Here is a 14,726-nt window from a genome sequence, read left to right on the forward strand (position 1 = left end):
CTATGTGGGGTTCTAGGTTTGATTTTCTATGTTGGTGATTTGTATGATTCCCAATTAGAGGCAGCTGGTTATCGTTGTCTCTAATTGGGGATCATACTTAAGTAGTATTTTTTTTCCCACCTGTGGGTGATGGGATATTGTTTATGTTTAGTTGCCTGTTCGCTCTGCATTGTCGTCACGGTTCGTTTATTGTTTTGGTTTTTCTAAGTTTCACTCTCTAATAAATAATGTGGAACTCTACGTACGCTGCGACCTTGGTCCGTCTATACTAACAAACGTGACAGTAATGCCACGTACATGTCATCCGTTTAGTTGTCCTGGCCTCTGATTCTGTCTGTGATGTGTGGAGACTTAGACTTAGTATGTAATCCAGTGTTCTTCCTCTTCCTCCAGACCAAAGAAGGCAAGCGTCTGAAAGAGTTCCTGGAAGATTATGACGATGACAGAGATGAGTCCAAATACTACAGGTGAGATGACACCGTTTATAACAGAGATGAGTCCAAATACTACAGGTGAGATGACACCGTTTATAACAGAGATGAGTCCAAATACTACAGGTGAGATGACACCGTTTATAACAGAGATGAGTCTAAATACTACAGGTGAGATGACACCGTTTATAACAGAGATGAGTCCAAATACTACAGGTGAGATGACACCGTTTATAACAGAGATGAGTCCAAATACTACAGGTGAGATGAGTCCAAATACTACAGGTGAGATGAGTCCAAATACTACAGGTGAGATGAGTCCAAATACTACAGGTGAGATGAGTCCAAATACTACAGGTGAGATGAGTCCAAATACTACAGGTGAGATGAGTCCAAATACTACAGGTGAGATGAGTCCAAATACTACAGGTGAGATGAGTCCAAATACTACAGGTGAGATGAGTCCAAATACTACAGGTGAGATGAGTCCAAATACTACAGGTGAGATGAGTCCAAATACTACAGGTGAGATGACACCGTTTATAACAGAGATGAGTCCAAATACTACAGGTGAGATGAGTCCAAATACTACAGGTGAGATGAGTCCAAATACTACAGGTGAGATGAGTCCAAATACTACAGGTGAGATGAGTCCAAATACTACAGGTGAGATGAGTCCAAATACTACCGGTGAGATGACACTATTTTAAAATCATTTCATAAGCTCAAGTTGGGCTTGATTTGAGTTTGTGTGGTGTAAAAAAAGAAGCAAACCCCGCCCATGTGGCGCTATAGGCAGCCTAAAGCAAATGCTAAGTATTTGAATGATTCCAAATAGTACTTGAACCCGGGTCTGTAGTGTTAATCTGTATGACTGACTGTCTCTCTGTCCCCCTCCCCTCAGGGGTAGTGTATGACTGACTGTCTCTCTGTCCCCCTCCCCTCAGGGGTAGTGTATGACTGACTGTCTCTCTGTCCCCCCTCCCCTCAGGGGTAGTGTATGACTGACTGTCTCTCTGTCCCCCTCCCCTCAGGGGTAGTGTATGACTGACTGTCTCTCTGTCCCCCTCCCCTCAGGGGTAGTGTATGACTGACTGTCTCTCTGTCCCCCCTCCCCTCAGGGGTAGTGTATGACTGACTGTCTCTCTGTCCCCCCTCCCCTCAGGGGTAGTGTATGACTGACTGTCTCTCTGTCCCCCCTCCCCTCAGGGGTAGTGTATGACTGACTGTCTCTCTGTCCCCCCTCCCCTCAGGGGTAGTGTATGACTGACTGTCTCTCTGTCCCCCCTCCCCTCAGGGGTAGTGTATGACTGACTGTCTCTCTGTCCCCCTCCCCTCAGGGGTAGTGTATGACTGACTGTCTCTCTGTCCCCCTCCCCTCAGGGGTAGTGTATGACTGACTGTCTCTCTGTCCCCCCTCCCCTCAGGGGTAGTGTATGACTGACTGTCTCTCTGTCCCCCCTCCCCTCAAGGGTAGTGTATGACTGACTGTCTCTCTGTCCCCCCTCCCCTCAGGGGTAGTGTATGACTGACTGTCTCTCTGTCCCCCCTCCCCTCAGGGGTAGTGCATTGCAGAAGCGTCTGAGAGACCGTGAGAAGGAGACGGAGCTGGATGATAGAGACCGGAAGAGGGAGAAGGAGGAGCATGATCAGATCAGACAGAGACTGTTAGCTGAGGGACACCCAGACCCTGAGGCCGAGCTGCAGAGGGTATGTCTGTCTGTTGTAGAACAGGAGCTGCAGAGGGTATGTCTGTCTGTTGTAGAACAGGAGCTGCAGAGGGTATGTCTGACTGTCTGTTGTGGAACAGGAGCTACAGTCTGTCTCCTGTGTGTCTCCTGTGTGCCTCCTGTCTGCCTCCTGTGTGTCTCCTGTGTGCCTCCTGTCTGTCTCTCGTGCGCCTCCTGTCTGTCTCCTGTCTGTCTCTCGTGCGCCTCCTGTCTGTCTCCTGTACTACAGAGTAAAATCAACCAGCTGGTTAACTTTGGCACAGTAACAGAAATGAGAAATGTTGATCAGTGTGTATTGTACCTTTCAAATGGGGACAATACACACTAAATCAACAAGGCACATTCATGACATTTTAGTGTGTTGAGACTTTAAATAAATAGTGATTCGATTTTAAACCAAGATGGAGGAGGAGGCGGAGCGGAGGCGGCAGCCCCCAGTGAAGCCGGAGGAGGAGGTGCAGCAGGAGAAACCACACCGAGAGAGGGAGCACCGAGAGAGGGAGCACCGAGAGAGGGAGCACCGAGAGAGGGAGCACCACAGGGACAGGAGAGGAGGAGGAGGAGGTGCAGACAGGCCTCCTCCCGAACACCCTCAGTCCCAATCAGACGATGACGTGGAGGATGGAGAGGAGCTTGACGATCGTGACGGGGACGACTCGTCAGACGCCAGGACACACCCACACCTCAAGCCCACACTGCGGCCAATCACGTCGGCACCCTCTGTGTCGTCGGGCAGCGGCGGCGCCACGCCCAACTCCCCTGGCAACGAGTCTCCGTGTGGCATCATCATTCCTCATGAGAACTCTCCAGACGCCCAGCCCACAGATGAACACCGGCCCAAGATAGGCCTCAGCCTCAAACTGGGTGAGTTAGAACTATTCTGACTGGGCCGGGTAGAGCCGTAGAACTATTTTGACTGGGCCGGGTAGAACTATTTTGACTGGGCCGGGTAGAACTATTTTGACTGGGCCGGGTAGAACTATTTTGACTGGGCCGGGTAGAACTATTTTGACTGGGCCGGTTAGAACTATTTTGACTGGGCCGGGTAGAACTATTTTGACTGGGCCGGTTAGAACTATTCTGACTGGGCCGGTTAGAACTATTCTGACTGGGCCGGGTAGAACTATTCTGACTGGGCCGGGTAGAACTATTCAGACGGGGCCGGGTAGAGCTATTCTGACCGGGCCGGGTAGAGCTATTCTGACCGGGCCGGGTAGAGCTATTCTGACCGGGCCGGGTAGAGCTATTCTGACCGGGCCGGGTAGAGCTATTCTGACCGGGCCGGGTAGAGCTATTCTGACCCGGCCGGGTAGAGCTATTCTGACCCGGCCGGGTAGAACTGGTCCGACCGGGCCGGGTAGAACTGGTCCGACCGGGCCGGGTAGAACTATTCCGACCGGGCCGGGTAGAGCCTATACTACATCACCATGTGGTAAATTGGTTAATAGACCAATGACAGAGTTCCAAACCTCTCTGCCAATAACAACTAGTTTTCAGTATTCCACTACCCAATCAGACGACTCCCAGACAGTCCTAGCTAAATTCTTCCTTGAGAAATGGCTCTTAGGTGATTGTAATGGAAATCTATTACAGTAAGGTAATGGGTGTGGGGGGAGGTCGCAATTGTAAATGAGAACTTGTTCTCAACTAGCCTACTGGGGTGTGGGAGGAGTGATTGGGGGAGGGTAGGAATGGGTGTGTGGTGGTGTGTAGGAATGGGGGTTTGGTGGTGTGTAGGAATGGGGGTTTGGTGGTGTGTAGGAATGGGGGTGTGGTGGTGTGTAGGAATGGGGGTGTGGTGGTGTGTAGGAATGGGGGTGTGGTGGTGTGTAGGAATGGGGGTGTGGTGGTGTGTAGGAATGGGGGTGTGGTGGTGTGTAGGAATGGGTGTGTGGTGGTGTGTAGGAATGGGTGTGTGGTGGTGTGTAGGAATGGGGGTGTGGTGGTGTGTAGGAATGGGGGTGTGGTGGTGTGTAGGAATGGGGGTGTGGTGGTGTGTAGGAATGGGGGTGTGGTGGTGTGTAGGAATGGGGTGTGGTGGTGTGTAGGAATGGGTGTGTGGTGGTGTGTAGGAATGGGTGTGTGGTGGTGTGTAGGAATGGGTGTGTGGTGGTGTGTAGGAATGGGTGTGTGGTGGTGTGTAGGAATGGGGGTGTGGTGGTAGGAATGGGGGTGTGGTGGTGTGTAGGAATGGGGGTGTGGTGGTGTGTAGGAATGGGGGTGTGTAGGAATGGGGGTGTGTAGGAATGGGGGTGTAGGATGGGGTGTGGTGTGTAGGAATGGGGGTGTGGTGGTGTGTAGGAATGGGTGTTACATCGTCGATGTAAAAAAAATATATAATAATAATATATTTTTTAAAATTTGTAATAATGACAATTACAACAATACTGAATTAACACTTATTTTAACTTAATATAATACATCAATAAAATCCATTTAGCCTCAAATAAATAATGAAACATGTTCAATTTGGTTTAAATAATGCAAAAACAAAGTGTTGGAGAAGAAAGTAAAAGTGCAATATGTGCTAACGTTTCAGTTCCTTGCTCAGAACATGAGAACATATGAAAGCTGGTGGTTCCTTTTAACATGAGACTTCAATATTCCCAGGTAAGAAGTTTTAGGTTGTAGTTATTATAGGAATTATAGGACTATTTCCCTCTATACCATTTGTATTTCATATACCTTTGACTATTGGATGTTCTTATAGGCACTTCAGTATTGCCAGTGTAACAGTATAGCTTCCGTCCCCCTCCTCGCTCCTACCTGGGCTCGAACCAGGAACACAACGACAACAGCCACCCTCGAAGCATCGTTACCCATGCAGAGCAAGGGGAACAACTACTAGAAGGCTCAGAGCGAGTGACGTTTGAAATGCTATTAGCGCGCGCTAACTAGCCAGCCATTTCATTTCGGTTACACCAGCCTCATCTCGGGAGTTGATAGGCTTGAAGTCATAAACAGCGCAATGCTTGACGCACAACGAAGAGCTGCTGGCAAAACGCACGAAAGTGCTGTTTGAATGAATGTTAACGCGCCTGCTTCTGCCTACCACCGCTCAGTCAGATACTTAGATACTTGTATGCTCAGTCAGATTATATGCAACACAGGACACGCTAGATAATATCTAGTAATATCATCAACCATGTGTAGTTAACTAGTGATTATGATTGATTGTTTTTTTTAAAGATACATGTAATGCTAGCTAGCAACTTACCTTGGCTTACTGCATTCGCTTAACAAGCAGTCTTGTGGAGTGCAACGAGAGAGAAGCAGGTCGTTAGAGCGTTGGACTAGTTAACTGTAAGGTTGCAGGGTTGGATCCCCCGAGCTGACAAGGTGAAAACCTCTCGTTCTGCACCTGAACGAGGCAGTTAACCCACCGTTCCCAGGCCGTCATTGAAAATAAGAATGTAAGAATTGCATTAAGAATTGCCTAGTTAAATAAAGATTAAAGGTGTAATCGGGCAAAATTGGTGTCCAAAAATAACGATTTCCGATTATTATGAAACTTGAAATCGGCCCTAATTAATTGGCCATTCCGATTTAATCGGTTCGACCAATCACAGGGAGCGCATTGGGGGGGGGACCACTCTGCTGCAGTGTAAAGCACTGGAACGATAGAGAGAAAACGAATGATGGCGAGAGAACAGTGTTTACCTGTTGACTCCTTGTAGTTTCACCTGTTGACTTCCTGCCTTGTAGTTTCACCTGTTGACTTCCTGCCTTGTAGTTTCACCTGTTGACTCCTTGTAGTTTCACCTGTTGACTTCTTGCCTTGTAGTTCCACCTGTTGACTTCCTGCCTTGTAGTTTCACCTGTTGTCTTCTTGCCTTGTAGTTTCACCTGTTGACTTCTTGCCTTGTAGTTCCACTTGTTGACTTCCTGCCTTGTAGTTTCACCTGTTGACTTCCTGCCTTGTAGTTTCACCTGTTGACTTCCTGCCTTGTAGTTTCACCTGTTGACTTCCTGCCTTGTAGTTCCACCTGTTGACGTCTTGCCTTGTAGTTTCACCTGTTGACGTCTTGCCTTATAGTTTCACTGACTGTCCGTCGGATACACCTGGTGGTTGGTTTGTTTGTCGTAGCTTCACAACGATGTTGCTACCACTCCATGCGATCGATGACCCGGAGCGGTCCCAACAGATAACCACGAGCTAGAGCGCTAACACAGGGCCATCGACTTAAGCATTTCACAAGCTAAACATGCTGAAAATTAACAAGACTTCTACAGAGTTGCACGAACTGTCGAACTGCCAACTGATAGTTCTCCACAAAGAGCCGAAGGAGCCATCTTTCCCCCCCCCCCTACTTCCCGACCACTGATGCCAAAGTGTCAACGCACGGTGCTTGTATATGTGGGGTACAGAGATGAGGTAGTCATTCAAAAATCATGTCAAACACACTCATTGCATACGCTGTCCATGCTCCAACTTAGTATGTGATCAGATGAAGGAGATTTCTACTCCTGAATGTGTTTAGGCTCCATAACGAAAGGGGTTGAAGACTTATTGACTCAAGACATTTCGGCTTTTCGTTTGTGAAGTATTTCTAAAAATAGGAACCGGGCCACACCCCCATTCCTCTCTCTCGCTCTCCTTCCCTCTCTCTCCTCGCTCTCCTTCCCTCTCTCCTCTTTCCTTCCCTCTCTCCTCGCTCTCCTTCCCTCTCGCTCTCCTTCCCTCTCTCTCTCTCGCTCTCCTTCCCTCTCTCGCTCTCCTTCCCTCTCTCGCTCTCCTTCCCTCTCTCGCTCTCCTTCCCTCTCTCGCTCTCCTTCCCTCTCTCGCTCTCCTTCCCTCTCTCGCTCTCCTTCCCTCTCTCGCTCTCCCTCCCTCCTTCCCTCTCTCGCTCTCCTTCCCTCTCTCGCTCTCCTTCCCTCTCTCGCTCTCCTTCCCTCTCTCGCTCTCCTTCCCTCTCTCGCTCTCCTTCCCTCTCTCGCTCTCCTTCCCTCTCTCGCTCTCCTTCTCTCTCTCTCTCGCTCTCCTTCTCTCTCTCTCTCTCGCTCTCCTTCCCTCTCTCTCTCTCGCTCTCCTTCCCTCTCTCTCTCTCGCTCTCCTTCCCTCTCTCTCTCTCGCTCTCCTTCCCTCTCTCTCTCTCGCTCTCCTTCCCTCTCTCTCTCTCGCTCTCCTTCCCTCTCTCTCTCTTCGCTCTCCTTCCCTCTCTCTCTCTCGCTCTCCTTCCCTCTCTCTCTCTCGCTCTCCTTCCCTCTCTCGCTCTCTCGCTCTCCTTCCCTCTCTCGCTCTCGCTCTCCTTCCCTCTCTCTCTCGCTCTCCTTCCCTCTCTCTCGCTCTCCTTCCCTCTCTCTCGCTCTCCTTCTCTCTCTCTCTCGCTCTCCTTCCCTCTCTCTCTCTCGCTCTCCTTCCCTCCCTCTCTCTCTCTCGCTCTCCTTCCCTCCCTCTCTCTCGCTCTCCTTCCCTCCCTCTCTCTCTCTCGCTTCTCCTTCCCTCTCTCTCTCTCGCTCTCCTTCCCTCTCTCTCTCTCTCTCGCTCTCCTTCCCTCTCTCTCTCTCTCTCTCGCTCTCCTTCCCTCTCTCTCTCTCTCTCTCGCTCTCCTTCCCTCTCTCTCTCTCTCTCGCTCTCCTTCCCTCTCTCTCTCTCTCTCTCGCTCTCCTTCCCTCTCTCTCTCTCTCTCTCGCTCTCCTTCCCTCTCTCTCTCTCTCTCTCGCTCTCCTTCCCTCTCTCTCTCTCTCTCTCTCGCTCTCCTTCCCTCTCTCTCTCTCTCTCTCGCTCTCCTTCCCTCTCTCTCTCTCTCTCTCTCTCGCTCTCCTTCCCTCTCTCTCTCTCTCTCTCTCTCGCTCTCCTTCCCTCTCTCTCTCTCGCTCTCCTTCCCTCTCTCTCTCTCGCTCTCCTTCCCTCTCTCTCTCTCTCGCTCTCCTTCCCTCTCTCTCTCTCTCTCTCGCTCTCCTTCCCTCTCTCTCTCTCTCTCGCTCTCCTTCCCTCTCTCTCTCTCTCTCTCGCTCTCCTTCCCTCTCTCTCTCTCTCTCTCTCTCGCTCTCCTTCCCTCTCTCTCTCTCTCTCGCTCTCCTTCCCTCTCTCTCGCTCTCCTTCCCTCTCTCTCTCTCGCTCTCCTTCCCTCTCTCTCTCTCGCTCTCCTTCCCTCTCTCTCTCTCGCTCTCCTTCCCTCTCTCTCGCTCTCCTTCCCTCTCTCTCTCTCGCTCTCCTTCCCTCTCTCTCTCTCGCTCTCCTTCCCTCTCTCTCTCTCGCTCTCCTTCCCTCTCTCGCTCTCCTTCCCTCTCTCGTTCTCCTTCCCTCTCTCTCTCTCTCTCCTTCCCTCTCTCTCTCTCCTTCCCTCTCTCTCTCTCGCTCTCCTTCCATCTCTCTCTCTCGCTCTCCTTCCCTCTCTCTCTCTCTCGCTCTCCTTCCCTCTCTCTCTCTCTCGCTCTCCTTCCATCTCTCTCTCTCGCTCTCCTTCCCTCTCTCTCTCTCTCTCTCGCTCTCCTTCCCTCTCACTCTCTCTCGCTTTCCTTCCCCACTATAACCCACTGTTTCTCTCTTGTTCCCCCTCTCCCGTCCCCAGGAGCCGGCGCCAGCCCCAGCCATCAGGTCCACACTGGGAGTAAACGTAAGAAGCTGGCCAACGTCGACAGCGTCTTCAACAAGTTCGGAGAGGAGGAGGCCGACGAGGCGCCTCGTAAACGTAAGCTGGTTCCACTGGACTACGGCGAGGATGATAAGAGCTTGGGTCTGGACGGGGCAGAGGTACCTGGAGGGAAGGGAGGACAAAACACAGAGGAGAAACGGAAACACATCAGGAGTCTCATTGAGAAGATCCCTACAGCCAGACCGGAGCTGTTTAACTACCCTCTGGACTGGACTGCTGTGGACTCGGTAAGGATGAAGAGGGGTTGTGGAGAGACTATAGGACCTGGTCGTATGGATAGATTACTGAGATTTACATCAACAGACTGTTGTGGACTCATTTAGGATGAGCTCTTCTAACCTGGTCCCTGAGATGTTTCATTTCAACTCCCAATAGATGATAGCACAAACAGACTGGTACCCAGGCTAGAGCTCTCTTCTCTAAATATAGAGTGATGGATTCTAACTCCTACACTTGAAATAGGGTGAATTATCAGGTATTCTATTGAATTATTGAGTGCTATGGTTTAGAGTGTGTACACCAGAGGTTAATGGGGTATCTGTAGGAGGAAGGTATATAGTGTGTGCAATTAAGCTTGGGATGTATTGAGTGTTAGAGAGGACGATCACATGTGGCAGGCATTGATAAGGGGAGAGAGTCATGTATTAGTGATGAAGAGGGGCGGGGTCGAGGTCAGGTCACGTTTAATTAAGGGGCGGGGTCAGGTCACGTTTAATTAAGGGAGAAGGAACAGGAGGAGGAGGAGGAGGAGGATGAGACTCCACCCAAAGTGGGGTACATATACCACCACTATTGTAAACATGTTTTTGTCGACTCAGCTTGTTCGATAGAGAAGTAGAACCTGAATGTTGTGTTATAATCTCTATTAGCTATGCTTTGTGGTAGGGGATTACTTAGTCGTCCCGAGGTCTGGAATAAAGTCTCTCGTTTTGTAAATTAGAGTTCGGTTGCAGTCGGGAATGAGCCACAAATGCCTCTTCGTTTTTTTTTCTTGCTGGAGATGTGCTCTCTTCCTTTTACATTTCCGAGGCGCCGTGGCTAACCGTTTAATCGCGCCGGTATGAATTTGGGCGTGTGTGTGTAAGTTAAAATAAAAAATAAAATAAAAAAAGTTGTCGGAGTTGGGACTGTCGTTCCTGTGTCTCTTTTAAAACACCAAATCTGCCACCTTTTTTGTTCTTCTCCTCAGACTCTGATGGACCGTCGCATCAGACCCTGGATCAACAAGAAGATTATAGAATATATCGGAGAGGAGGAAGCTACGCTAGTTGACTTTGTTTGTTCGAAGGTGAGTTGTACCTGAGAGTCTGTTAAATGACTCACTACTGTAGTGGCTCTGGATCAGAGAGTCTGCTAAATGACTCACTACTGTAGTGGCTCTGGATCAGAGAGTCTGCTAAATGACTCACTACTGTAGTGGCTCTGGATCAGAGAGTCTGTTAAATGACTCACTACTGTAGTGGCTCTGGATCAGAGAGTCTGTTAAATGACTCACTACTGTAGTGGCTCTGGATCAGAGAGTCTGCTAAATGACTCACTACTGTAGTGGCTCTGGATCAGAGAGTCTGTTAAATGACTCACTACTGTAGTGGCTCTGGATCAGAGAGTCTGTTAAATGACTCACTACTGTAGTGGCTCTGGATCAGAGAGTCTGTTAAATGACTCACTACTGTAGTGACTCTGGATCAGAGAGTCTGTTAAATGACTCACTACTGTAGTGGCTCTGGATCAGAGAGTCTGTTAAATGACTCACTACTGTAGTGGTTCTGGATCAGAGAGTCTGTTAAATGACTCACTACTGTAGTGGCTCTGGATCAGAGAGTCTGCTAAATGACTCACTACTGTAGTGGCTCTGGATCAGAGAGTCTGCTAAATGACTCACTACTGTAGTGACTCTGGATCAGAGAGTCTGATAAATGACTCACTACTGTAGTGGCTCTGGATCAGAGAGTCTGTTAAATGACTCACTACTGTAGTGGCTCTGGATCAGAGAGTCTGTTAAATGACTCACTACTGTAGTGGCTCTGGATCAGAGAGTCTGCTAAATGACTCACTACTGTAGTGACTCTGGATCAGAGAGTCTGCTAAATGACTCACTGCTGTAGTGGCTCTGGATCAGAGTCTATTAAATGACTCACTACTGTAGTGGCTCTGGATCAGAGAGTCTGTTAAATGACTCACTACTGTAGTGGCTCTAGATCAGAGAGTCTGCTAAATGACTCACTACTGTAGTGACTCTGGATCAGAGAGTCTGCTAAATGACTCACTGCTGTAGTGGCTCTGGATCAGAGAGTCTGTTAAATGACTCACTACTGTAGTGGCTCTGGATCAGAGTCTATTAAATGACTCACTACTGTAGTGGCTCTGGATCAGAGAGTCAGCTAAATGACTCACTACTGTAGTGGCTCTGGATCAGAGTCAGCTAAATGACTCACTACTGTAGTGGCTCTGGATCAGAGAGTCTGTTAAATGACTCACTACTGTAGTGGATCAGAGTCTGTTAAATGACTCACTACTGTAGTGGATCAGAGAGTCTGTTAAATGACTCACTACTAACCGATCGCTGCCTGCACCTACCCGCCTGTCCAACATCACTACTCTGGACGGCTCTGACTTAGAATACGTGGACAACTACAAATACTTAGGTGTCTGGTTAGATTGTAAACTCTCCTTCCAGACCCATATCAAACATCTCCAATCCAAAGTTAAATCTAGAATTGGCTTCCTATTTCGCAACAAAGCATCCTTCACTCATGCTGCCAAACATACCCTTGTAAAACTGACCATCCTACCAATCCTCGACTTTGGCGATGTCATTTACAAAATAGCCTCAAATACCCTACTCAACAAATTGGATGCAGTCTATCACAGTGCAATCCGTTTTATCACCAAAGCCCCATATACTACCCACCATTGCGACCTGTACGCTCTCGTTGGCTGGCCCTCGCTTCATACTCGTCGCCAAACCCACTGGCTCCATGTCATCTACAAGACCCTGCTAGGTAAAGTCCCCCCTTATCTCAGCTCGCTGGTCACCATAGCATCTCTCACCTGTAGCACACGCTCCAGCAGGTATATCTCTCTAGTCACCCCCAAAACCAATTCTTTCTTTGGCCGCCTCTCCTTCCAGTTCTCTGCTGCCAATGACTGGAACGAACTACAAAAATCTCTGAAACTGGAAACACTTATCTCCCTCACTAGCTTTAAGCACCAACTGTCAGAGCAGCTCACAGATTACTGCACCTGTACATAGCCCACCTATAATTTAGCCCAAACAACTACCTCTTTCCCAACTGTATTTAATTTAAATTTATTTATTTATTTTGCTCCTTTGCACCCCATTATTTTTTTAATTTCTACTTTGCACATTCTTCCATTGCAAAACTACCATTCCAGTATTTTACTTGCTATATTGTATTTACTTTGCCATCTTGGCCTTTTTTGCCTTTACCTCCCTTCTCACCTCATTTGCTCACATTGTATATAGACTTGTTTCTACTGTATTATTGACTGTATGTTTGTTTTTACTCCATGTGTAACTCTGTGTCGTTTTATCTGTCGAACTGCTTTGCTTTATCTTGGCCAGGTCGCAATTGTAAATGAGAACTTGTTCTCAACTTGCCTACCTGGTTAAATAAAGGTAAAATAAATAAATAAATAAAACTGTAGTGGTCATGTCTCACTGTGTGATGTCTGACCAGCTTGTTATGTTATCTCCTGAAGGTCATGTCTCACGGCACACCGCAGGGGATCTTGGATGATGTTGCCATGGTGAGTAGATCATTAGCCAATCATTAAACATGGTCATTGGAACGATCTTCAAGGCTGAACCACTAATAGTGATCGTGTGTTCACCCGGATGAGCTACTTCTAGCTTGTTCCACTCGCTCAGACTTTCTACGACTGAGATGTGTAGTTGTTGTCTCACCTCAGTTATTTTTAAGATGACTGCAGTCAACTGTAAGTCGCTCTGGATAAGAGTCTGCTAAAGGACTAACGTGAAATGTAAAAATGATATGTAAATCCTACATTTGAGTTGGTTATGAAAGTGTTAAGAGACGAGATCACTAACTAACTTGACTGAATTATGTATTGTACCTGCAGGTTCTGGACGAAGAGGCCGAGGTGTTCATAGTTAAAATGTGGAGGCTGTTGATCTACGAAACGGAGGCCAAGAAGATTGGTCTGGGGAAATGAAGACTAGTACTACTACAGTACTACTATCTAGTACTACTACAGTATTACTGCTGTCAGGGACAGTTTTTTTCCCCTCTGGCTTCAAGTCTCTTTATGTCTCTGACTGATCGACTGATCACACGGACACCTCTCACTCACTAGGGAGTCGAGACTATGAACATGGGCCTGTTACCAGTCCTCTACCCCCCAACCACCCTCTACCGCTCCCCAAACCTCCTCTACCCCCCAACCACCCTCTACCGCTCCCCAAACCCCCTCTACCGCTCCCCTACCCCCTCTACCCCTACCCCCTCTACCGCTCCCCAACCCCCTATTCCCCAATCCCCCCTACCCCCTCTACCCCAATCCCCCCTACCCCCCTCTACCGCTCCCCAACCCCCCTCTACCACGCACCAACCCCCCTCTACCGCTCCCCAAACCCCCTCTACCACGCATCCCCCCTCTACCACGCATCCCCCCTCTACCACGCATCCCCCCTCTACCACGCATCAAACCCCCTTTACCATGCACCCCCCTCTACCACGCACCAAACCCCCTCTACCACGCACCAAACCCCCTCTACCACGCACCAAACCCCCTCTACCACGCACCAAACCCCCTCTACCACGCACCAAACCCCCTCTACCATGCACCACCCCCCCTCTACCACGCACCAAACCCCCTCTACCACGCACCAAACCCCCTCTACCACGCACCAAACCCCCTCTACCACTCATCCCCCCCTCTACCACTCCCCAAAACCCCATTCCATCAGTAAAGAACAACAGCTGCTGTCTGTGTGTGTGTCTGTGTGTGTGTGTGTCTGCAAGAGAGAGCTTGACTGTGTTGAATGTGAAAGTGCCCACAAGCTTACTGCATGGTATCCAAATAGTTTGTTTCTAAGCTGGTGTGAGAGAGAGCCTGTCAAAGCCAGCTGTGTGTTCTTATCCATAATTATTTAGTCTGCTCCGCTGCGTCTCACTGACACGTTGGGCTTTATGGTTTAGTATTGTCAGGAAGGTATCTTATCTCGTTGGTACCGTCTGATTGGAGGATTCGCTCCACTGTGTGATCTAATGATGAAATTAAAGAAGCTTTTTAAAATGAACACAAAAAAAATGAAGTGGTTTTGTTCAAACTGAACATGTAGAAATAAGAAGTTTTCTGTTTTTCACTAAAGGAGTTGGGAATGAACCTTGTAACATTACACCAATACCCTAGTTACATATCCCCTAATGACTCCAATACCCTAGTTATGTACCCTAGTTACGTACCCTTAATGACTACAATACCCTAGTTATGTACCCTAGTTACGTACCCTTAATGACTACAATACCCTAGTTATGTACCCTAGTTACATATCCCTTAATGACTGCAATACCCTAGTTATGTACCCTAGTTACGTACCCTTAATGACTACAATACCCTAGTTATGTACCCTAGTTACATATCCCTTAATGACTCCAATACCCTAGTTATGTACCCTAGTTACGTACCCTTAATGACTACAATACCCTAGTTATGTACCCTAGTTATGTACCCTTAATGACTACAATACCATAGTTATGTACCCTAGTTATGTACCCTTAATGACTACAATACCCTAGTTATGTACCCTAGTTACGTACCCTTAATGACCCCAATACCCTAGTTACGTACCCTTAATGACTCCAATACCCTAGTTATGTATCCCTTAATGACTACAATACCCTAGTTACGTACCCTTAATGACTCCAATACCCTAGTTATGTACCCTTAATGACTCCAATACCCTAGTTATGTACCCTAGT

General features: G+C 48.4%; 1 protein-coding gene across 2 annotated transcripts in view; it reads left to right on the forward strand.

Moving 5' to 3' along the window:
• Nucleotides 1–14,014, forward strand: part of LOC109884465 (RNA-binding protein 25-like) — a 32,926-nt gene extending 18,912 nt beyond the window's left edge. For both annotated transcript variants that reach the window (XM_031829346.1, XM_031829347.1), the window contains exons 12-18: nt 394–467; nt 1,991–2,141; nt 2,563–3,025; nt 8,677–8,987; nt 9,950–10,048; nt 12,484–12,531; nt 12,865–14,014. In XM_031829346.1, coding sequence (XP_031685206.1) covers nt 394–467; nt 1,991–2,141; nt 2,563–3,025; nt 8,677–8,987; nt 9,950–10,048; nt 12,484–12,531; nt 12,865–12,957 — 1,239 coding nt within the window. In that variant the 3' untranslated portion in view covers nt 12,958–14,014. The remainder of the gene's footprint in view (nt 1–393; nt 468–1,990; nt 2,142–2,562; nt 3,026–8,676; nt 8,988–9,949; nt 10,049–12,483; nt 12,532–12,864) is intronic.
• Nucleotides 14,015–14,726: the final 712 nt, after the last annotated feature.

Source organism: Oncorhynchus kisutch, linkage group LG7 (genome assembly GCF_002021735.2).
Source record: "Oncorhynchus kisutch isolate 150728-3 linkage group LG7, Okis_V2, whole genome shotgun sequence".
In the NCBI taxonomy this organism is placed as follows: Eukaryota; Metazoa; Chordata; class Actinopteri; order Salmoniformes; family Salmonidae; genus Oncorhynchus; species Oncorhynchus kisutch.